Consider the following 25,374-nt stretch of genomic DNA (forward strand, 5'->3'; position numbering starts at 1 on the left):
TTTATTTTTATTTTTTATTTTTGAGACAGGGTCTCATTCTGTTGCTCAGACTAGAGTGCCATGGTTTGATCACAGCTCACTACAGCTGCAAACTCCTAAGCTCAAGCATTCCTCCTGCCTAGGTGTCCCAAAGTGCAGGGATTACAAGGGTGAGCCTGGCCCCAAATGAGAATTTTTAAGATGGGTGCAAACGGGTGACTGAATTATGAATCTTTTTCATAATCCTTGTCTTCCCAGATAATGACCACACTCATTAGTGTCATTTTGAATACAAAAGTGTGTTGTCGGCTTTTCCCTGATGATAAAAGCCTTCTTCAACTTTTGGTTTTCCCTGAGGTTGAATATTTTAGGCTTTCTGAATACTTGATTATAAATCATTCTTTATCTTATTCTAGGATGTACAGGACAAAGTTGTCCTTTCTGGGCTGGTGATCTCCTCATCTTGTTAAACCCAGTTGTCCTGATCTGTTCCCTTTCTCAATTATATATGTGTCTGTTTAATACACCCTAGTACAGAAAATATCAGAATTTGATTCAGCTCAATAAACAGTTTGCCATAGGATTTACACAACATGCAAATAACATTATTGAAAATTTTATTCAATTCTCCAAAAATAATTGTACATATGACTTTCAGAAAGTACATCTATTATATAAATTGAGATATAAAAATGATGGTCACTGGGAGAGGGCTCCCTGTGCCTTGAATATTCTGCTAAGAGATTTACTTCCATAACCTCACTGAATCTTCATGAACGCCGTTAAAAGGGGCTAGTTCAATTATTTAATTAAAATATAAATATTTTAAAGCTGGCTTAGTACAAATAAAAAAGAGAAAAACTTATAAGCTTTGCATTCATATATAAAGCATGTTCTACTTCATAAAATATTCATAATGTTATAATCCGGTATTATTTCATTTTATGGACAATTTGGCATAATTTCCAGATTTGCAAAGATGTCATCTAAGTTTGATTGTTTTCCAAAAGCATTTAATAAAGCAGAAAAAGTGTGAATGAAGGACAAATTATAGGGACTCATAATGTGATATTTTCTGCTTAGGAAGCATGTGTGGAAATGCTATAAGTGAAAGAACTGTATCTGCATTTAATGTATAATTTTTGATATTTAATCTGAGCCTCCTGAAATAGGTCTTAGCATAAAAATGCAATGTCAGTGGTTGTTTAGTTTGCTACGGATTCAAATCTGCTACAGTGGAGCTCTCCGAATCCAAGCTTCGACTTATCTTCTGACAAAGGAGGTCAAGGGTCATGCCAAATCTATCTCAAATTCTTTTTTTTTTTTTTTTTTTATTTATAAACAATAGAATTTTACTTAGGTCACATTTCTGAAGGCTAAGCAGTTCAAGATCAAGCATTGCACCTGGTGAGGGCCTTTTTGCTGTTTTATAGTATCGTGGAAGGCATTACATGGCAAGAGAGTGTATATGAGTGAGGGAAGGGGGCCAAAATCATCTTTTATAAGGATGTCACCCCAGGCTGGGTACAGTGGCTCATGCCTGTAATCCCAGCACTGTGGGAGGCTGAGGTGGGTGGATCATGAGGTCAGGAGTTCGAGACCCGCCTGGCCAACATGGTGAAACCCCCATCTCTACTAAAAATACAAAAATGAGTCAGGAGCAGTAGTACGCGCCTGTAATCCTGGGTCCTCAGGAGGCTGAGGCAGGAGAATCGCTTGAGCCTGGAAGGCGAAGCTTGCAGTGAGTCAAGATAGTGCCATTGCACTCCAGTCTGGGTGACAGAGCGAGACTCCGTCTTGGGCAGTATGGCCATTTTCACGATATTGATTCTTCCTATCCATGAGCATGGAATGTTCTTTCATTTGTTTGTGTCCTCTTCTATTTTGTTGAGCAGTGGTTTGTAGTTCTCCTTGAAGAGGTCCTTCACATCCCTTGTAAGTAGGATTCCTAGGTATTTTATTTTCTTTGAAGCAGTTGTGAATGGGAGTTCACTATGATTTGGCTCTCTGTTTGTTATGGGTGTATAAGAATGCTTGTGATTTTTGCACATTGATTTTGTATCCTGAGACTTTGCTGAAATTGCTTATCAGCTTAAGGAGATTTTGGGCTGAGACGATGGGGTTTTCTAAATATACATTCATGTCATCTGCAAACAGGGACAATTTGACTTCCTCTTTTCCTAATTGAATGCCCTTTATTTTTTTCTCCTGCCTGAATGCCCTGGCCAGAACTTCCAACACTGTGTTGAATAGGAGTGGTGAGAGAGGGCATCCCTGTCTTGTGCCAGTTTTCAAAGGGAATGCTTCCAGATTTTGCCCATTCAGTATGATATTTTTGTCATAAATAGCTCTTATTATTTTGAGATACGTATCTTCTATCTAAATTGGATATTTTCAATGATGACTTTTTTTTTTGTTTTTTGTTTTTTTTTGCCGTGAGATGAGAAAGGAATCATTTATATTTGTCAAAGCTTAGCCATCATTCGAATTCAAAGAAGAACATAAACTACAGGTGCCACTTTATGGAGTAATATTTGGCAGAGTATTATGCTTTTGTTAAAAGAATACAGGAGAAAAAAACATATATTTCTCTATATAGTCAACATCGGCTACAAAATATCAAGGAATAAGGAGATCTAGGATACTTGTGAGAGTGACTTGTAAGATTTTCAAATTTTCTCCTAATATTTTCACATGCACGAACCGAAAAGAGTTTAAATCATGCTGCTCCAATTACTGTTCCAAGAAAAATCACCAAAAAGAGGAAAACGTGTTCCCACATTGCCTTCGTAGCATCCACTAGCTGAAGAAAATGGTTTGGCCATGAAAAACTGATCACATGAATTCTTATGCTTCATGTCTGTGTACTGGCTCCCATTTTCTCATTGTCCAGTCAACACCATACAGCAATGCATGCAGTTATTTACTTGCTTTCTTTGAATAATGGGAAAAACAGCAGGGTGCTGCAAGTGAAATAAGTCCAAACGGGAAGGATTTGCTAATGACAAACATTCTCCTTCCTCTATTCCTCTAAATAAGCACTCTGGTGACCAAATCTTCTGCGTGACTTGGTGCTATAAGAAACATGGTTGACTCCCAGAATCCCACCCATCTATGAGGCATAGAAACCCCTCCTCTTCTCCCTGCATGCAACCGACCCTTTCGATCAGGCAATTTTGAATATGGGAAAGGCAATATGGTTAGAGTAGAATGTGTGATTTTGTTGAACGGAGAGTTAGAAATGTTAAGAAATAAGGCAGGTAGGTAGCTCAGGAGGAGTGATTTGATTTTTTGGATTTATAAGTAGCAAAGGGGGAGTTGAAATTTAGAATTATCAGTATACTTTCTGTCTTTCTGTAGAATTCTGTTTCAGGTAACATTTCAAAGTTTTGGAAAAGTAAATTCCTGCTTTCACCCTTGTTAGAGGTGACTGAAGCAAGATCAGATGGCTCTTTTGAGCCAACATTTAATCCTAGCTCTTGATGAGTGACTCTAGTCCATGGGTCTCTCTGGGTCAGGATTCTTCACCTGTTCAATATTGGTTACTGTGGCAGATTTCATGGCTATTTGGTGTAGATTATATATGTCTGCAGATTGTAAATATAAAGAGGGGAAAGAAAAAAATCTGGTAGAAACCAGTGACAAAAAGCAGTAGCTAATGAATCGTTTGGATGCTTCACACTTTTGCACTGTGATTTACTAGTTCTTGGTTTGGGTAGATTAAAATCTCTTTGGTGGAGTAAGTTAAGAACAGTGTGTTTCAGTGAGGATTTCTAGGGCTTGGCTAAAGGAATCCACTCAGTTGTGAATTCTCAAGTCCAAAGGCAGCATCTTATTTCTGTTTGAATTTAGTGGTTAGCATAAAGACTGACACATATAAGATTCCCAATGTTTGTTCAATGAATGAGTGAATGAAAAGGAATGAGTTTAGAAGTGTGGAATTTGCAAGTAATCGTGCATATGTATATAAAAACTAGCCCTTTAAATTACATATCCTTTGATAAATAATCTAAAGGTGGTCACAAATATGAACAATTCTATGACAAGAAGAAATTTGCCAGCCACAAGTGTCTGCTTTGTTGTAAGGAGGAGAGTTATTCAATAAGGGCTTTCATAAACTACTATAAACATACTCTTTCAAGGTGAGTTACCTTGAAAATTAAGTTTGTAGAAATGAAAACAGCAAATATACGTCAAAACTGCTTCCTTATCCTAAGACATCAATTTTTATAGACATAGAACAAAGTCAAATATTCCCTTATGTATACTTTCCTATGCATTTACTGTGCGATACACATTTTCATAACATTATAAGCCCTGAAATGTATATATTTTCATAACATTACAAGTCATGAAACGTCTTCTGTGGATTTAACCTCTGAAAAATTTTTAACGATAGTTTAAAGGTCTCTTGTTTTGGAACATTGGGGGCACAAATCTTAAATAGGTGGCGCCTAATGATAAAAGGGAAATTTGTGTAAATCTATTGGCCTCCTATTTCTAGTCTTGTGTTTGTGAAGTGATATAATTTGACCAGAAGATGGCAGCATTCTGAAAGAAAAAACAAAAACAGGAAAACAAAAAGCAAGGTACTACTACACTTAACATGTTTTTATCAAAGAATAAAAACATGTTAAGTGTAGTAGTACCTTTGAAGTATAGTACTCTTTTAAGTGTTAATGATTTTACTATTTTAATTAGCATTGATCTTTTTTTGGACATTATCCTTTTTTTTGTAATTTTATTTTATTATTCTTATACTTTAAGTTTTAGGGTACATGTGTACAATGTGCAGGTTTGTTACATATGTATACATGTGCCATACATATGTAACAAACCTGCACATTGTGCACATGTACCCTAAAACTTAAAGTTCTTTTCAAGGTGTAAGATGTCCTAATTCCAGGAAAAAAATCTTAGTAATTGTAAAAGTCTACCTGTCCTATTTCTCATCAGAGAAGAAAGTCCTTTGAAAGGCCCCACAGTTATCTAAAGGCGATAGAATTTTAAGTTAGTGATGTATTAATTCTCTCTAGGATTCAAATATAATGTTTGAAAAGACTACATTTGACAATCAAATTTGTGATCCAAGAAGAGATTAAGTATGTTAGAGTTTTCCCTAAAATATCTGTATTGGGTGGAGTAACATTCTTGTGCACTATAAAATACATTGTATAAAAATGCAATTAAAAAAACCTGAAAAGATTCTTCTACAGATATTATACACATATTTATTGAATTATTTCACTTATTTACAAACCTTTCAAAACTATATATTTTTATCTTAAAACTATTTTAAATTCAGACACCTGATTACATGTATTCCTTTTGTTTGTAACAATATGGAGAGTCTTTCATCAGCCTGAAAGATGAACAGAACTTCCGTTATGTGCCTAACTTATTAAAACTTTGATTTAATTTAGTTCTAGAGATGCAGAAAAGAGCATATAGTTCATGTCCTTGTGATGTCCCTTCCAATTCATACAGCAAATATAATTACAAATAATCCACTCTGACAATATTCTTAAACCAATTAATGGGTTATGTTGTTTACTCTGTGTAACTCAGAGATATGCTAGGAATCAGGATAAATAATAAATATATAATGTTAACAGTAATGAAAGATATTGAAATAATTTTAAGTTTTTGCCTCAAGCTTTTAAATGGCATCAGAGATGCAATAAATGTTTTCTGGTTTGATGATAACATTTTAATGAAAGTTTTCATAGGTATTTGGTCAGAAAAATTGCATTTAGTATTCTAATATTTCTGAAATGTCAAGAAAAATAGTCCTTTAGTCTAAATCTGAATAAAAATAGGTATCCTTGGGGCCTGTTCCTGTGTCCATGCAGCTGAAAAGTCAGAATTTGTTCTTTTTACTTCCCTGGAGTCAGCCTGGCCTAATTCCCTTCACCCATTCCTGATCTGACCGTTTGAGACCCCACAACAGTGCAGATGCTCCTCGACTTACAATGGGGTTATGTTCCAATGAATCCATTGTAAGTTGAAAAGAATCTTAAGTCAAAAATGCACTTAATACACCTAACCTATTGAACAACCTAGCTTAACCTAGCCTGTCTTAAATGTGCTTATAACACTTACATTAACCTACAGTTGGGCAAAGAGATCTAACACAAAGCCTATTTTGTAAGTGTCGAATATCCCACGTAATTTATTGAATACTATACTGAAAACTTATTGCTTTTACATCATGCGCATGTCAAAAAATTCTAAGTCAAATCATTGGGGACCCTCTTTACTTATTGCTGAAATCCATCCTTATTTTATTTTATTTTATTTTGCTTCAAGTTCTGGGGTATATGTGCAGAACGTGCAGGCTTGTTACATAGGTATACATGTGCCATGGTGGTTTGCTGTACCCATCAACCCATCATCTAGGTTTTAAGCCCCTCAGGCATTAGGTATTTGTCCTAATGCTTACCACAGAATACTATGCATCCTCAAAAAAGATTGAGTTCATGTTCTTTGCAGGGACATCGATGAAGCTGGAAACCATCATTCTCAGCAAACTAACACAGGAACAGAAAACGAAACACTGCATGTTCTCACTCATATGTGGGAGCCGAACAATGAGAACACATAGACACAGGGAGGAGAAATCCATCCTTCTTAATCCCAGAAAGCTGCTGAAGTTTCTGGATCTCAGCAGCAAACTGAACTTTACAAAACCTTTCTGGCCAGGCACCATTCATTCCTTGTCATTGGATCTCTTCCTCACCACCATTCCCATAAAAGTTTGACTGGGATGAAGAAGTTTCATTAGCACTTGTTAGAACTGAGGAAGGAATCAAGCTCCATAATAGAAAATTATGTCATAAAGACCACAAATAAGAAACGAGTTAGAGTCTAGGCAAACTAATAAACACTTACATGTTATTCTCCCCGGAAAACTACTTGGACCCATTTTAAAGCAGAGTCGTCATCACTTTTTTATTGTGTTCAAATTTATTTGTATTTGTTTCCATTGTAAGTCAACACTCAAACTATTTTGTAGTGTTTTAACATGTCATCTGACCATTTTATGTGTTCTAATTTAATGTTTTAAAGAAAACCAGTTGTTTAATATTCCCCTTCCTCCACCTTTTTGTGGATATAAACTCTGCTTTTATCAGGACCAATTAAGGAACCATAGGGTGGTAGTCATCCCCCTTTGGGTTGTATGTGCCCATCGTTAGTCCTATTTAAATATAGTATTAGTGAATGACAAAAGTACCACTATAACCTTGATTCTGCAGTTTTACCTTCCTGAAAGTGTTCTTATCTCTCAGATGGGAGCAGAGATGAAATGTGCTCCTGGTATTCATAATCACAGCCCAGGACACAGCTCCCTGTGATTGGATGTTAAAATTAAAATTTTGACCCAAACCCTAAGGGGACAAATTCGATATCAAAGTAAGTAGTGAGATAGACCAAGCTGCAGAGCTTGCAAGAAGCATTTGGAGGAGAATGCATTCAAGAACTCAATTCTCCTGCCTTCTTGGAGGTTATAATAGGATCAAGAATCAAACGATTTGGGAAAAAGTGATTTGGGATTTTTGTATGCAATGAAAACATCCACCTCCAACACACTTTGCCCTCTAGGGAAGGGTTAATATGGTGCCTGCCCTCATTTCAAGGCTGATGAAAGGGACTTCAAAGGGACCTTATAGACATAGAGGGCTTGATATGAGTCCCTGCAGTGTGGGAGACAAAGGAGCCTGACCTGGCTTGTTGGGGTGTCTAGCTGGTGACAAGCCAGAGGAGGTATGGCTGTATTAGTATGAGCTGGATTCTTAAATTTGGCTGGAAACTGGCAGTGCTTGTGTTTCTCACAGACCAGAGATGTATCACATGGCATCACGTAAGGGTCTATCCCTAGGGTTGACTAGAGATATAAAGAAGCCTCAGCCGGGAGAAGATGAAAGTGTTCACGTATCTCTACGGGTTGTGGAAAAAGAAACTGACCTGCAAAAAAAGACTTGCAAAGGCCACGTTAAGGAAATTACAGGTGTGGTAGCTAATCTCCAATACGTCCTCCAGTGATCTGTGTGTCCTGGTAGATGTGTCTGGTAGAGTCTGCTCTCACATTGATTAGGATAGGTTCATATGACCAGTAGAATACAAGAGACATCTTGGTGTGTGACTTTGAAAGCTAGTTCATAAAAGGCATGGCAGTTTCTGTCTTTGTCTCTTAGATTGTTCACTCTGGAGGAACACAGCTGCTATGATGTGAGAACATTTTGGTTGCTTCACAGAGAGATCCAGGTGGAGAGGAGCCAATTTGTAACCACATGAGTATACTGTTTTGGAAATGAGCCAGTCAACCCCCAACTGCAGCCTCATGAGAGACCCTGTCCTAAAACTGCTTGAACAAAACACTACTGAATTCTCAATACATGCAAACCATGGGACATAATAGATGATCAGTACTGTTTTCAGCCATTAAATTAAGGGGGATTTGTTATGCAGCAATAGATGGCTGGGATAGATTTTTAGGCCACCATAACAAAAAAACTAAAAACTGACAAAATATGGTAGGGACTTTGAGATTGGGGGGCAGGTGGATGTTAGACAGATGGAAACAGAGTACTATTGAAAGGACATCAAACATACTGTTAGCATAAGCCAGGTAGCTTTTGAGGGGGCTTTCAGTGAAAGCTTAAAGAAAAATGAAGAAAGTGTTATTAGAAAAATGTAATCCTTCCTATTTAGAGGAAAAAAGTTTAGCAATATTGTTGTGGTAATGGAGAAAGTAAAAAATGTACCTAAAGAACATAACGATCTAGATAAGAAGATTTCCAGGTTTGGTTAAAGGTAATTTCTGACTTCTTATTACGTATACTGAAATGAAAGAGGAGAGAGATAAGCTAAAGGAGTGTTAAAATATAAAGGTGCCAGAATTTGTTGGATTCAAAAATAAAACTTTGTTTCTTCACAGCCTTTCTGACAGCAAATGATACTACAATAAAAAATAATTAAGAACAAATCTAGATCATACTCAAGAAAATATGGTCTCAAAATAAAATCCTTTGCTAAGACCTCAGAAATACCTGAGATGATACTTCAGAGAACTATTCAAGGAGTTCTAAGTCCTCTAGAATTTTTGAAAGATACTTCACAGATCCCGTACATTAGAAAGCAGGGCTTAAAAGAATTATGAAGACAATGTCTTTCGGAAGCCTTAATAGATGCCTGAGATAGAGAAAGACATATCTTGATGAATTTTGTAACTGTGACTTTTGTGTAATGGAGTGAGCCCTAATAAGATACATAACAAATACATAAAGTTTAAAGAGATCATATTAGCAGAAACACCTCTAGCTTGGCTCAAAAGGTTCAGAGATAGTGAAAAATTAAAAGAGGCCTTTGGACCACCAAATTATCACAGTCAGAAAACAAGATGAGAAATCATCTCACTTGCAAACATGGGGCATTTTATTAGAAAAAGGAAGAATGACTCAAAGGGCACATCTCACAGGAAGGAACTGGTGGATCAAACCCAGGAAGTGGTATGAATGATTCCAGCCAAAGACCTTCAAATATGTGCCCTGTTGTTTTTCAGGATTTCTACAGACCAGTGACACTTACGTGCCTTCTGTTTCCTCCTTTTATTGAATGAGAGGGTCTACAGTTGTTATTCCGTATCTGCCATACCACTGTATGTTGGGTGTGTTTGCATATCTTCAGAGAAAGAGGAACTATACCTGAGGGGCTGTGCTTCAGGAAGTGCACCTGAGACCTGCAGAGTCTCATCTGCCCCTGGATCTGATTTATTTAACAAAATCTTGAACTTTGAACAGATGCTATCTTTTGGGGGCCATTTGGAGCAGCTCAGTGCTTTTGCATGCATTAGAGACATGGCACATTGTGGTAAGCAGCCTCCAAGTTGGCACTCAATAATTCTTTTTATAAACATGCCCTTGTTTAGACCTTTTCCAACATTGAACAGGGCTAGTCTGTGTGATCAATACAGTACAGAAGATAAGACAGTTTGACTTCCTTGATTTCTTTCACTTGCATGGGTGGAAGTCAGGTGCCACCACATGAGAACGCTCAAGCATCCCCATTGAGAAGAATGACATAGAGAAGAGCCAATGCTCGAACACCAATATTTCAGCCACACGAATAAGCCAATTTGGAAGTAGATCTTGTAGCCCTGGTAAAACCTTTAGAGGACTGCATTCCAGCAGACAACTGACTGCAACCTCATGAAAGAGCCATACAACTAAGTTGCTCTCAAATTTCTGACATACTAGGAACCGTGAGATTTGCTGCATAACAACCCCCTCTTAATTTAATGGCTTAAAGCAGTACTAATCATCAATTATCTTCCATGGTGTGCATGTATCAGAAATTCAGGAGTGGTTTGTTCAGGCAAGGTCTTTCATGAGGTTGCGTTATTGTTACTTTAAGCCACTAAGTTTAAGTATAATTTATTATACAACAACAGATAATTGATATAGCAGAGAAGAGATTAATATCTTGTAGACCTACAGATTGCATATTTTCATCCAGTGAGAACTTTCCTGTTCTTGCCAGGCCTCTGCTCCCCATCATAAAGCTACTAGCAAGTGATGTATAGAATGAGCTAGAAAGGAAAAGGAAGCAGAACACTCCCACCCCACAATCTTCCCTGGATGCAGGTAGACACCTACCTTAAGGAAGACAAAACTCTGTGTGTGTGTGTGTGTGTGTGTGGGTGTGTGTGTATGTGTGCGTGTGTGTATCTTTGGACTTAACACAAAAAGAAAACTACAAATACAAGTGGGAGAATGATCTCACAACTTTGATATATCCACGAAATGCTAAATGTGAAATTAAATACTTGGTTAATATTTGCTTGGGAAGTCTTACAGGTAAAGGAAGACTGAACTATTGATTATTATAGATATTGAACATATTAGTTTCTGAATTGAGACTATAATATTTTGAAATTTAAAATATTTGTGTTCGGGAAGAATACCTGGTAAGAATCATGGGAGTTCCTGAGTTTTTGTCTAAGTGGGAGGGACAAACTAGCTGACATGGGATGTTCCTAGTGGTAGGTGTAAGAAAAAAATAAATTTTCTTTGTGATTGCATTCCATTAAGTGATGCACAATTAACATAAGGCTACATTTCTAGAAGAACAACGAAACAATGGAAAGGATGATCAAACTTCCCTCAATAAAGCTTTTTGCTAGCCTTTGTCTTTCCTTCCATCATTGCCAAACATCCTATCTTTTTATTGCCCTTCGATCTCTTCTCTCCTCCACAATCTGAGTCCATTTTTCCACTCTACTTGTAGAATTCTAGTTTTTTCAAAATATAAATAAAATCATTTTGTTTTCTTGTTGAAAAGCCATCTCCACATTTCCCTTAAGGTGTATTTTTATTTTAACAAAACATTGAAAGTTCTCCACAAACTCTCCCAAAAGCTATTCTAGCTACATTTTCTGCCAGTTGGAGCTATGTGCAGCATACTTTATTCAAATTAGGTTACCCAATATCCCAGGAACCGACTACTTTTTTTGCTCTCTGATGTTTTTACATGTTCTTCCTCTTCCCCTTTCTTCACCTGTGAAACTCCTGTTGAAGGTCACATTTCATTGTCATTTTCTCTGGGATATCTTACCACCTGAGGGTTTTCACCTTTTCCTTTCTTGTTTTTCATTTTTTCTTTTCCTTATTTCCCTTCTTCCTTCCCTCCCTCCTTCCCTCCCTCCCTCCCTCCTTCCTTCCTTCCTCCCTCCCTCCCTTCCTCCCTCCCTTCCTTCTTTCCCATTCCTTTTTCTTTTCCTTTCTTTTCTTTTCTTTCTTCTTCTTTTTTTTTGGACAGGGTCTCCCTGTGTTTCCCAGGCTAGAGTACAGTGGCTATTCACAAGCATGATTATGGCACACTACAGCCTTGAATTCCAGACCTTAGGAATTCTCCTGCCTCCGCCTCCTGAGTGTTTGGGACTACAGGCTCCCACTGTCTCTAACATAATGTATACATGTCTTTAACATTTAATCATTTGGTAATAAGTTTAATTTGGTACTCACTGTAATGCCATTTCATAACCATGTGTTTGGGTATCTGCTGCTCGTGTCACAGCATGTGGCCCATGAAGGTGAAGTCCTGGCTTGTGTGGTGGAGCCTGCAGAGCTATTCCCAGGCTCCTCTCAGGACCAGGGAACCAATTCCCCAGCAGCTGGGAACAGTGGATGCCAATGGCTGTGGCTGCTTTCCCGTTGGGAAAGGCTCTGGGCCTCAAATAACTGCCCCACTCAACATTCCAGCACTTTCTAGGATCAGCCTAAGGTCATGGTTGGCTGGTGCAGGATGCAGAGGTCCAGCCTCCTCGCCTTAATTTGCAACAACTCTGAAAGGTCACCCAGGTTTCAGAGCTTTCCAAGGAATACATACAGGCTGCAACTGTCAATGCATGGCAGCTCAGTCCAACTCTGTTCCCCCTCAGTCTACCTTCCTTACATTCACTCATGTATATCTCTTGAGAACACTCACCAATACACCTTTCCAGGAAATTCTTGGTTTTACAGTCTGATTCCAGGAATTCCAATCACGTCATGCCCCCTTTTTATATTTTGAAAATTCTATCTCAATACCTGGCACAGCGGCTTATGCATAACCCTAATTGGTTCTTTATAACGTTTTTTTAAAAAGTGGATTAGGTCTCATAATCTAATAATGATAATGTTCAAAACCTTAATAGTGTTTGAGTTCAACTACATTATAAATTGAGAAGGCTCTGTTTAATTAAAAATGTAGAATAATATAAAGACATAAAGAGATTAAAGAGCCATATTATACATGTCTTATAATTTTGTTCTTTACCTTTGGATTATCTTACCTTAAAATAAGGAGTTCAATTATCTAATAAGTATAAGAAACATTTGACATCTCTAGTAATAAAAAAGGTCCTTTAACAAACATGCAATTCATTTTTGGTTCCACATCAGTACATAAGGGAATATTAGAAATGCAGATCACAAAGTATGTAGAACCTCCTGCCATAGTGTGTGTGTGTGTGTCTGTGTCTGTGTGTGTTTATGTAGCATTGGACTTAATACAAAATACAAAAAAGAAAACTACAAATACATTAAGTAGGAGAATGATCTCACAACTTTGATATATCCACAAAATGCTAAATGTGAAATTAAATATTTGGTTAATATTTACTTGGGAAATATCTTTAAATGGAAATTCTACTAGTTTTCAATTCTAAAGTTCGTCTTCTAAAAAATCATTTAATATTCTGACTTAATTCCACAAAAGAAAAAATGTAAAAAATAATGTCCAATGATCTATCTAAAACCCTGTGTTCTAAAGTATTGTATTTGTTCTACATTAAGACCTCAATGATTTGGGCCAGCAGAACCCTAGACCCGGGCTAAGTTAAGTTGCTCTAATCTGGAGTCTGCTGTCTTTTACATTCTGTTTTTGTTTCTTATTGTCCGTCCAGTCCAGGGTTCAGAACTCACTGATGAAGAAACCTTAGAAATCAATGCAATGCCTTATTGACAGGGAAGTACTGGCGGCAACTTCGTGGGGATGCTCCTGGAAATGAAACAGGCTTATCCTAGAGGCTGCCTGGACATAAAAAAAAAATATTTGTCAACATTTTCCTCTCTCTTATAATTCGTTTAGTCTAGAATTTAAATGAGATTTGTGTCATGGATTACTCAAAGAACATCTTATAAAGAAGGCCAATATATAAAAGAGATAAAGCCCTGTCAGCTTGGCTGGGACAGGTAGAGGAAGGCAGTTTTTGGGGGTGCCTGAGAGTGCATGGTGGGAGCAGCCCTGATTTATTTGGTTATTAGTGCTTGTTTGCATCATTGTCTGCATTTCATATCATAACTAATTTGGTAAATACTTATCTAGTAAATTACTACAGTCCTGATACAAAGATAAGGACTTCAAAATGAATAAACAAAACAAGAACAACAGAACGTGTATAAAGCAATCTACAGTAAAGAGGAAACAATTAGAGTCAATTTCATAACATCAGTGGATTTTCCTTTGAAGGAATCTACTGATTCAGGAGGTCATCTGGATTATACCAGCTGGCTAAAGTAGAAAGACTAGAGAATTGCTAAAACCGAACAATGACAACAAAAATCTAAGGAGTATAGATGATTGATTTAAAAATAAATGAAACGAGCACATAAAGTATTCATTAAATAACCAAAACAGTCAAGGATAAAGGAGGTTTTCAAGTGATGGTGTCTTAGGACTCCATGAGGATACAGAGTAAACAATTCTTTTACTTTCAGATTTCTGTTACATGATTCCAAGTATTTATATATGTGATTTTCAGACTACTCAGATGGTTGGCTTATGTTTTTATTATTTCATTTTGAAATTTGGTATGTGGTTGATTCAGCTCAAAACTATAGTTAAGAAGGCCCTGTGTGTAAACTTTGTATGTTCACATGAAATCCTTGCTTAAACCTTTAAATGACTTCAACTGTCTTTAAGACGTGAGCACAGAGGCCATCAAATGCCTGGGACAGACTTAATTATCAATCTGTTAGCAAGAAGGTAGAAAAATATGGGAAAATATTTAACATGTAATTAGAGCTTGGAGACAACTAGGTTTGAAATGAATAAAGTGAAGACTGTGAAAATGGCTTACCACTTATTATTATTCCTCAGTGCTATGAATTATACTCTTGGTTGCTGTGATGTGGCATGCTGTTGGCTTGCCATTTTATATTGCCCAGAAGTAACTGGCAGTTGTTATTTCTCTTGGACGAAAATATGAGTTGAATTCAAGAAGTCACATTGGTCCACGGAAAAACTAAATTTTTCTCATTGTAATGATGATAACATGCAAAGTACTGTTCATATGACTAAAGTCTTAGGTTGCAGGAATGATTTTTAAATATTATTTCTTATGCTATTAATCTATTCAATTCTAACCTATCATTCATATGTGTTCATTTTTTTCCATATTTCTTTTGGTTTTATAAATTGTGCTCCAGACACTTAATTAACCAGATTACTACAAACTAAACACAAGGGAGAAAAACAAGTTTGCCAGCCCCCAAAATTATTTAAGTATCATGTGTTCAGTTCTAAGTATTATATATATCAAGATACAAGTTATTCTCGACAGAATGAAATTCCAAGATTCAAAGTGGAAAGATGCATATGAGGAGGTGACTGTGAAGATGGAATAACCCATCGCAGACAAGACTGTCTTGAGTTAACATGTAAATGGATTGGAAACAGACGTCAGTATCTGAAAACAACAAGAAATGAGAGAATTTTGAATTTATTTTAAATATAAAAGTAAATGGCTGTGGAAATATTTCTATTTTTCAAAGTCCAAAATTAATGAATTGCACACTTATTTATTATTTCAAAATCCAGACTAGGTGAATGAAATCCTCTGTGCTTTTAAATCATAGAATTCTAAGAAATATCACATAATAATCATTGAACAATTTCCTTTTTAGAAACATTTTTTCCAGCTCTCTGGTGACTCATTTCTTCTTTAAAAAGCTATAAATTTTGCCTATTTTTCTTTGTAATAAACAATGAGGATCTTACCAACAGAAGCAAATCTTTCTTTAAAAATTCACATACTTTAATGTGATTGCTTTGTCGTGTCAAAATAAAATTGCCATATTCAAAAGCATGACATCAAAAGACATTCTTTCTAAGACTATTACATTTGTATTTAAATGTTTTAATTAAAAACTGTATTCAAATTTTTTGATGTTTCTGAAAAAGTTGTCTAAACTTCCCTTAAAAATTCCATGTATATCATTTTTTCCTTTAGTATGTTGACTGTTTCTTTCCTCAGGATATGAAAGCTAATAATAACATATGTGACATAAAAAACTATTTAAATTCTAGCCAATTTTATATAATACCTTGAATTCTTTCCCCAAGACTTCAGTGAAAATAAACATTTCCAGTTTCTACTTGTAAAAGACAGTACCTTATCCTTCTGTTTTGTTTTAAGTATTGAACAGCATTGGGGAAAATCACCAGTCTTCTTAAAAAATTCATCCGATAACCATTTAAGCAAACATATAGTATATCATAACATGGTAAAACAAAATAAAGCTATCACTAAAATTTTGCCTTTAAATTTAATTTTAAATGATACTTTAAAATGATGTGAAAGGTAGAATTTCAAGATTTTTTTTTCAATTTTATTACCTTTCACTAATATATCACAAGCACAGTGACTTTAGTTTAATGATCATATGTATGGGATATGTGATTGGATTTAGAAATATAAAACCTGGTTTACATTGAAATTACTAAGGGAAAACCTTGGTGGTTTTTCTTTTGTTTTTGGATCAGTTTTATTTTTGCTTATATGTAGTATAGTTGGAACAAATGCAAATGACATTTTATAGTTTCATGGAAGAATCTGTTTTCACATGTACCTAAAGTATAGCCTAATTTATTGCAAAGGTAATACCGTGCAACGATCCATTAGGAAATAAACCCAAATGTCAATGTACCTGCAGCATATTTATTATTTGTAGCAAAGACGTTCACGTGTTCAACACTGGGTTCCTTCACTGAATAACTGACTGAACCATGAAAACTCAAATGTAGCATTTCTTCATGGGGATTTGCACAGTCTTTGAAAGTCTGATGGAGTTCTTGACAGTCTTCCCAGAAATGTGTAAATGTATACATTTTAAAATTATGATAAAATATGTAAAAGCATGCATACATAAATTATGCATACATAATTTAAAATATAATTTTACAGGTTCAGGAATTTAGTTGATTAATAAATTCTAAAATAAGAATTGTTTTTCCTAATCCCTTGTGGCTAATTCATCATGGATTAATGTCATACTCCCAATCAGACTGTCTTAGACATCTTTAATAAATAACTCTCCACTGAAATAGTATTTTATTGGGATTATAATTTTTATTTTTAAGTAGTGCCACCATTACTTTTTCAGTGGCAATAATGAACAAGTTGATTATTGTTTGTAAAAGGTGCCCATTAACCTTTGTTCTTCTACCTTAGGAGCTTTTCTGTTTTGAAACTATTTCTCAGATCATTCCAGAGCTGAAACTCCTATCCCAGATACAAAAAAAACCACACTATACATTGGTAACAATAAATCAGCATTTATGGTTTCTGTGTTTATCCTGAGCAAGTTTTATACATAATTAATAAATATAATTTATACTGAAAGATTGTATGACTACATAAGAACTTAATAATTACTAATTTGGTTCCCTTTAAAAATTCTACTGTATAGTTAAGAATTATTCAACACAGGCTTTTTGAAAATAACGTCAAAATAACACTTCAGAAAATAATATCACGTTATTTTTGAAAAATAACATCTGATGTGAATATATATACACACACAAGGACACAAATATATGCATACATAATCTATTTTATATGTATACATATATACACATTCATTCTTACACATACACATATGTAAACATATCTATAAAATCTGTGGTGGATGTATGATTTAGAAAATGATGTTAGAAGCATGTAACCTACACTATGCTTTGAGGAGCCAGCCATTTTTTTTATTGTTCAGTAAAACTTTTCTTGTGCACATTGAGCATTCAGATATTAGTGACATTTTGTTTCTGATATAATAACAGCTCAAGCCAATTTATATTAGTTCTGAATCCAGGTGCTGAGCCTGTGAATCACTGTATAGTACAGTGTTCAGGAGCATTGAGGATCTGGGTGCCATATCCTGTGTACTCTTGGTGACGTTCTTGGTTATTCTACACAGTAGGATGCTAGTCTCTCCTTGTTCCTTCAGTTTCTTATTTTACAAATAGGAATTTTTCTTGTTATCTGGGGCTTGGCTCTTTTCTTTATAAATATTAGATTAATAGAGATTTAATGAATATCTGCACTTATAAGTAAAGTATCTTTAGGAAAAACAACCACAACAAAACCTCAGAGATTTTAATGTTCAGCTTTAAAACTTTTCGTGAAACAATCCTATATTAATTAATACCAGGAACAACTCAAGCCACTGAAGAGTCATATCAGTGTACTGCTGTACAGTGAATCAAAGCACTTTACATAACATGATACAGGGGCTCATGGGTTGTTTATGGAAGACTCTAGTATGAAAGGCATTGTGAGACTGTGTCAAAAGAACAAAACAGAATTTAGGAGAGAAATTGATGAGCTTGGTAACATGACACAAAAGGCCTCTTCTTTTTTCTGATGTGTTTTTTGACAGTGGATAACCTCTACATTTTAACTTTTTCAGTTTTTTATGAAATACATCTCAGAAATCTATATTAATGCTTAATTTTCAGCATGATCTATACATAGAATTAATGAAAAATCTGACGATGACTCATTGGTCCTATTCTAAGAATAAGTTTAAAAGAAAAATAATCTTATTGAAAAATAGGCACTTAGGAACCCAGAGACCTTACACACAAAAGGAAAGCCAAATTTCTGTGGTTGTTACTGTGGTCACCACTATAAATAGATTTCATAGCAGCAAATCAAAGGTAACCTTAATTATGGAATGAAGGTAGGCATGCTGTCAAATTGTGTCATTACAGAGCAGAGGGTTAGTTCATTATAGTTGGATGTATTAGGTAGGTGTTCTTAGAATTTCATATTTCTACTTAAAATTAAAACTTTTGTTCATGGTAAAAAGAACAGCTCTGTAGGATATTACAGTTTTCTCTCCCTTCATAAAGTATCTAGACTGTTATTACATATCATTTATTCCTTAAGCTCCAAATTGTGGGAGAAAGTATCTGTTTAATCTCTGATAGACAAAATTCTTCATTCTGATATTCCAACCATAAAATTGATCCATGGCCCAAGAATTACTTTTGAACTGTAGTGAAAAGAGTGTACCTAAAAGAATAACAACACCAATAACAAGAAAAAATAACATGCCCACACACAAATTGAAACAATTATTCCCCTCAAAACAAAAGTGTAGCTTCATCCATGTCCCTGCAAAGGGCATGGTCTCATTCCTTTTTATGGCTGCATAGTATTCCATGGTGTATATGTACCACCTTTTCTTTATCCAGTCTATCATTGGTGGGCATTTGGGTTGGTTCCATGTCTTTGCTACTGTAAACAGTGCTTTAATAAACATACATATACATGTGTCTTTATAGTAGAATGATTTATATTCCTTTGGGTATATACTCAGTAATGGGATTGCTGGGTCAAATCATATTTCTGATTCTCGGTCCTTGAGGAATTAACACACTGTCTTCCACCATGGTTGAACTAATTTACATTCCCACCTTAAACCTAGATGGTGGGTAGATAGGTGCAGCAAACCACCATGGCACACGTATGCATACCTATGTAACAAACCTGCAACGTTCTGCACATGTAGCCCGGAACTTAAAAAAAATAGGCTGGGTGTGGTGTCTTATGCCTGTAATCCCAGCACTTTGGGAGGCCGAGGCGGGCGGGTCAGGAGGTCAGGAGATCAAGACCATCCTGGCTAACACAGTGAAAACCCGTCTCTACTAAAAATACAAAAAATTAGCCGGGCGTGGCAGCGGGCGCTTGTAGTCCCAGCTACTCGGGAGGCTGAGGCAGGAGAATGGCGTGAACCCGGGAGGCGGAGCTTGCAGTGAGCTGAGATCGCGCCACTGCACTCCAGCGTGTGCGACATAGCGAGACTCCGTCTCAAAAAAAAAAAAAAAAAGAAAAAATAGCCTGTTTTTCAAGTTACTCTTATTATTGGCCATTTTAAAAAAAGAAATTTCCTAAAAGTCGATTGTCTTTGATGGTGGAGTATTTCTTTCTGGGTACTTCTCATGGCGTGCTAGAGAACTTTATTAAATTATAGTCCAGTAGCTGGACAGAGCTGCATGTGTAGTTGTCTAAGTCCACCTGTGCTGCTGGTCAAGATTATTTTGCAGTGTTTGGTGGTCTTGAAGAGGAATATTGTTTTGAAGGCTGAGTCAACTGCATGACGATTCTCATTGCTCACTGGCTGATGAGTTGTGGCATGACTAGAAAGCTCTGCTTGTATTCCCAGATGACAAGTCACACCTGAACAGCTGGATACTACTCGCATCCAATTTGCTTCAAAGTTAACATTATTTTCAGAAAATATTTGATTTGGAGTATATACAAATATTTTTCTGTTCAATAATTGATTTCAATATTTCTTAATTGCGATTGTGGGGTGGTCGATTGATGGCAAAATAAAAAAAAATTGAAGAAAGATTCCATCACTCTAACAAATTAAAACACTGCGAAAACTGATGAGTTTATGTTTCTCATAAAAAACTTTTACCAAAAATGGTTACCATAAAAATGTATACGTACTTCTGTGTAACTATATTGACCACATTTATAAACACACGGGTAACTGAAGAAAGAGTAAGCAACTGCACACATTCTTCAACTCATTGTTATGAATTACGAGACACTCACTCACTGAAATGTGTATGTTTCAAGAGAGAAAGTGGATACCACTGGTAATTATATCAGGGAGAAAAGAACTGCCTTGCAGGATACTAACAGGTGCTTTAAAAAGTGAATTAAATAATACATACCTTCAAAAAGTGAGCCCCACACCTGTCCCCAATGTTAAAAAAAAAAAAAAAAGTCGATGCGTCAATGATTCACAAAACCTTCAAGTCAAAACTGTTGAGAAGGTTTTTTAAGAAAAACATTTTCTTTAATCAGAATATGGTAAAATGAGATCTTCCATTTTCTTATCTTAATTTTGCATCTCAACCTTCCTTACCCATTATGAAAACGAAGAGCAACATTCCATTTCAGTATGCCTGTTGGCACACATTACTGTTGATTTTTCAGTTTACCTCAAAAGATCATTGTGCAGTATCTTTCCAGTTCCTCCTATTCCCAATATATGCAGTATTATCATAGCCTGTATAGCATTTCATTGCATTTCACTGTTTACATTCTTACCTCCTTTTGCTGGAATGTAAGCTGTTTAAAGACAGGGAATATGTTTTATTCCTCCCCAACTCTTTTTCATGTAGACTAGTGCATGGCATATAGTAGATGTTCAATAAATATTTATTCCATAAAAATGTTTTAGATATAAATAACACAGGGAACATAATTTCCATGTAAATATTTAAACCATGCGTATCTGTCATTTAAATGACATATTTTCATTCTTGCAATTGCAGCAAATCTGTCATGTTTTAAAATCAGAGTATTATCTTTTGAGTCCTATTTTAGACTTGACTTTTATTTTAAATGCAGTGAACAAGCAATCCAAACTTGTTTCTTTGTGTTAAGCTAACATGGGCATAAAAAATAATACGACACTATGATTTTCACTAAACTAGGAAAGGTTATTTTGGAACTACTGGGATTTTAGATATTTGAAGTAGTAATTACTTCCTCCATAAGTGTTACCTTTTAGAGTCAAATACTATTTTCCTGTTGCAGTTCAACTCTTTCCTTAAAGGAAAATGTCTTTTATTCACAATCTACACATGAAGCATTTCAAACCAAAGCAGTTTCCTCCTTTCATGGTGTATTATTCCATGTGGAATAATTTGTTTTAATAACATTGTAAAGTCTACTACGTATCATAATAATAATGATAGTACCTTACATTTATTCAGTACTTATTCTGCACTGATCATTTCACTAAGCACTTTTTATATGTGCTCTTTCATTTAATTCCCACAGAAAATTTTTGTTGTGGATGATTTTATATATCTCTGTATATAAACCTATTATATATCTATCTATCTATGTCTGTCTATATCAATCTAAATATCTTTAATTATTATCTATCTATCTATCTACATCTATCTCTATCATCTCTTTCTCCTTATCAATCATTCTGTCCATCCATCCATCCATCCATCATCATCTGTCGTCTATCATTCATCACATCTTAGAGAAACAATTTTCTAACTGGTAAGCAATGCTGTCAGGATAATAGTGTAGGGAAAGGCATCTCCAGATTTTGCATTCTTGGCTCTTTAAAGCTCTGAGTATCCAGCAATGAAATTTAATTAGCATGTTTCGAATAATTCTTGATTCATGACCTGTTTCAGTGAAGTACTTGTGTTATCATTTATAAAACAAACAACATGTTTCTAGGGTTGTACTTAATTAAATAAATTAAATGTTATTAAGTCACTACGGCTAAGATTCCAACAGTATTTCTTCTATATTGAATGAATATCAACTCTTACCTGATGATCATCAACATTTACACGTAGAGACTGTGTTATTATTTAGAACTCACCATAGTCTTGGGTTTGGTTCCAGAATTGGCCACTGGGGTGGAAGATGGGAGGTCCATGGACTCAGTGTCAGAAGACAAATTTACTCGTGTCTGATTTACTGAAATGGTATCTGCTCCACTTTCAGATCCTGATTCCAGATCCTATTAAAAAACAAATGCACTGGTATGAAGGACATGTGAATGTTCCCAAATGTCCTTCTTCCTACTACCAACACTTTTCCACTTCTTCTTTCTCCCAATGCACACTGATACACTAAAAAGTTGCTGACAACTGACACTGATGTGTCACACATAACCGTGCATTATTTTGTAAGAACCATTGTACTCATCAGAGGGTCTGCAAATACTTGAGAAAGAGGTAACATACTATTTGGTAATTTAACAGCTTAGTGTGCATTGGAAAGGCCAGGAGTGTGGCTAGCTAGGGCCCTGCAGAGAAGTTAGAAGGCAGAAGCCCACAGCCATACCTTCCTTACTGTGTGACCTTGAATCACTCACTGACAGTCCTGTGACTATACAGTGCTACCCAGAGTTCCTCACAGGGCCACTGGATTTCAAATACAAAGAGAGTTCTCATTTCTCCTTACCTCAGTCTCTTCTATGTTCCTGTTCAACCTCTATGGTGACAGCTATTACGGTGGCCTGGAATAGTTGAGCTCAAATGTCTATCTAATAAACTGAGGGCAGGAATTATGTTTTGTCATGTGTCATTCAATTCCCTTGTTTAAAAATGGGTATAATGAAAGTAGACACTCATGGAGTTTCATGAGCATAAAGTGCTTGTAATTGGCTCCTAATAATTTTCATTAAATGCTAGCTACTCCCATAAATTTGTTATTATTGTTATGTTTTCTTAGCAACTACTACATAGTGTGAGGTCAAGACATGTCTGTTGAGTGGATAGAATTACCTGGTAACCTCTGCAAATGCTGTGCATTTAAAATATCATATGCTTTCTTTGAGTTATAGATGGTTTGATTGCACAGAGGAAAGGTGGGAGGGGGAAATTGCAGAGGGGATGGAGCAAAGGCACCTATCACTCTAGGCTTTTAATCTGAGAAAACTATGAGTTAAATATCTCTATGTGTCCTCTTTATACATCTCAACTTTGCCGTGGTTCACATGGTCAAATATCATGTCCCACATCCCAACTCTCTGGTCTTAGCTTTGCCATTCTCTTGTTTCTTGGTCCTACCTGCTCTTGATGATGTCTTTTAATACAGTAAGCTGGTGTCTACAGGAGAGACTAGGCCCTGTGCTCTTTCCTGTCTCTTGTCCCAGTATTTCCCTTTGCTGGCCCCTTCTTGTCACTCCGGTCTCAGTTTGAATCTTACTACCTCAGAGAAGCATCCGTTGACATTTCAAACCAAAGAACTTGACTCCCTTCAACCTCTATAACATATCATTCTCTATTTTGCTATCCTGTTTGCTTGTTAATCTACTACATATTCTATCTATCTATCTATCTATCTATCTATCTATCTATAATCTATGAAATTATCTACCTACCTATCCATCTATGCATCCATCTCTCTTTATAATCCTTTTTTTTTTTTTTTTTTTTTTTTTGAGATGGAGTCTCACACGGTTGCCTGGGCTGGAGTGCAATGGCACAATCTCGGCTCACTGCAACCTCCACCTCCCGGGTTCATGCGATTCTCCTGCCTCAGCCTCCTTGGGTAGCTGGGATTACAGGTGCACAGCACCACACCCAGCTAATTTTTTGTATTTTTAGCAGAGACGGGCTTTCACTATGTTGGCCAGACTGGTCTCAAACTCCTGACCTTGTGATCCACCCATCTCAGCCTCCCAAAGTGCTGGGATTACAGACGTGAGCCACCACGCCCGGCCTCTTTATAATTCTTGTCTGTCTTCCTCTATTAGAATCTATGCATCGCAAGAGCAGGGACTTAACCTGTCTTGTTTACTGATGTGTCCCCAGGTGTTAGAACAGTGCCTGGCAGATAGAATATGATCAATAAATACAGTTTTATGAAGAAACAACTAGACTGACAAATATTAATACCTTTCCTTTCTTAATTCTCACAATAGAAGTAATTTTATAGTTTCTGCTATAAAATTATGTGATCAAAAGCATTGAAACTAAATTTTCTCCAGTTGGAAGGGTACAAAAGACATATGCGGCAAAAAGTAATGTTACACTCTTTAAATGTATGTGCACGTGTGTGTGTGCATGTGTGTAGAAGACATAACTCCGACTAAATTTCTGATGCCTGGAATGATTTCGGATCAGGGCCATGTGTTCTTTTATTTTTTTTTCTTTTGGCATAGAAAAGACAAACAACATTTTACCTTAAGAATATGATTCATTAGAATTTCAAATTGGATCAACATCAAGTAGTCTTAAATAGCAGATAATTTATAAAAATTAAATGCATAATCATAAGTAGCAGGTAATTTATAAGCCATTTATATTTGACCTTTAGGTATATCAGAAATATTTTGCATTAATTTCTTTTTTCTTTTTTTTTTTTTTGAGATGGAGTCTTGCTCTGTTGCCCAGGCTGGAGTGCAGTGGCGCCATCTCTGTTCACTGCAAGTTCCGCCTCCAGGGTTCACACCATTTTCCTGCCTCAGCCTCCTGAGTAGCTGGGATTACTGGTGCCCACCACCACGCCTGGCTAAATTTTTGTATTTTTAGTAGAGATGGGGTTTCATCGTGTTAGCCAGGATGGTCTCAATCTCCTGACCTCGTGATGTGCCCACCTTGGCCTCCCAAAGTGCTGGGATTACAGGCGTGAGCCACCGCGCCCGGCCTTGCATTAATTTCCTGTTTGTGATTTGATTAGATAAATAACAGAGTAATTTTGTATCTTTTGAACCATATAATGCTTCCAAAGTGAAATAATAACTTTTAAAAACTACTATTTATTGCATTTTTACCTTTCATAGACAAGGCTTTACAACCATTATCTGCTTCAGTGTTCATCAACTCTGTGTGGAAGGTACCATCATCACACGAGAGATGGTGGGTGAAGCCAAGGCTTAAGGTAAATAACTTGACCAAAGTCATATCCCAAGATAGAGCTGGCGTTAGAGCTCAGGTCTGCCTGACCCCAGAATTCAACTTTTTAAAGTAACCACCATGATATTCTGCAGAGGCCGCAAACACAACTAAATAAGTAATTTTAATAGGACCATCAATGTGTAGTTTAGTACAAATCTTTATTATTTTCTC

At 36.1% G+C, this 25,374-nt stretch overlaps 1 protein-coding gene across 2 annotated transcripts in view; it reads right to left on the minus strand.

Moving 5' to 3' along the window:
- Nucleotides 1–25,374, minus strand: part of DLC1 (DLC1 Rho GTPase activating protein) — a 434,041-nt gene that overhangs the window by 291,758 nt on the left and 116,909 nt on the right. For both annotated transcript variants that reach the window (XM_063668522.1, XM_063668521.1), the window contains exon 4: nt 22,176–22,316. In XM_063668522.1, coding sequence (XP_063524592.1) covers nt 22,176–22,316 — 141 coding nt within the window. The remainder of the gene's footprint in view (nt 1–22,175; nt 22,317–25,374) is intronic.

The sequence above is a fragment of the Pongo pygmaeus genome, chromosome 7 (genome assembly GCF_028885625.2).
Source record: "Pongo pygmaeus isolate AG05252 chromosome 7, NHGRI_mPonPyg2-v2.0_pri, whole genome shotgun sequence".
In the NCBI taxonomy this organism is placed as follows: Eukaryota; Metazoa; Chordata; class Mammalia; order Primates; family Hominidae; genus Pongo; species Pongo pygmaeus.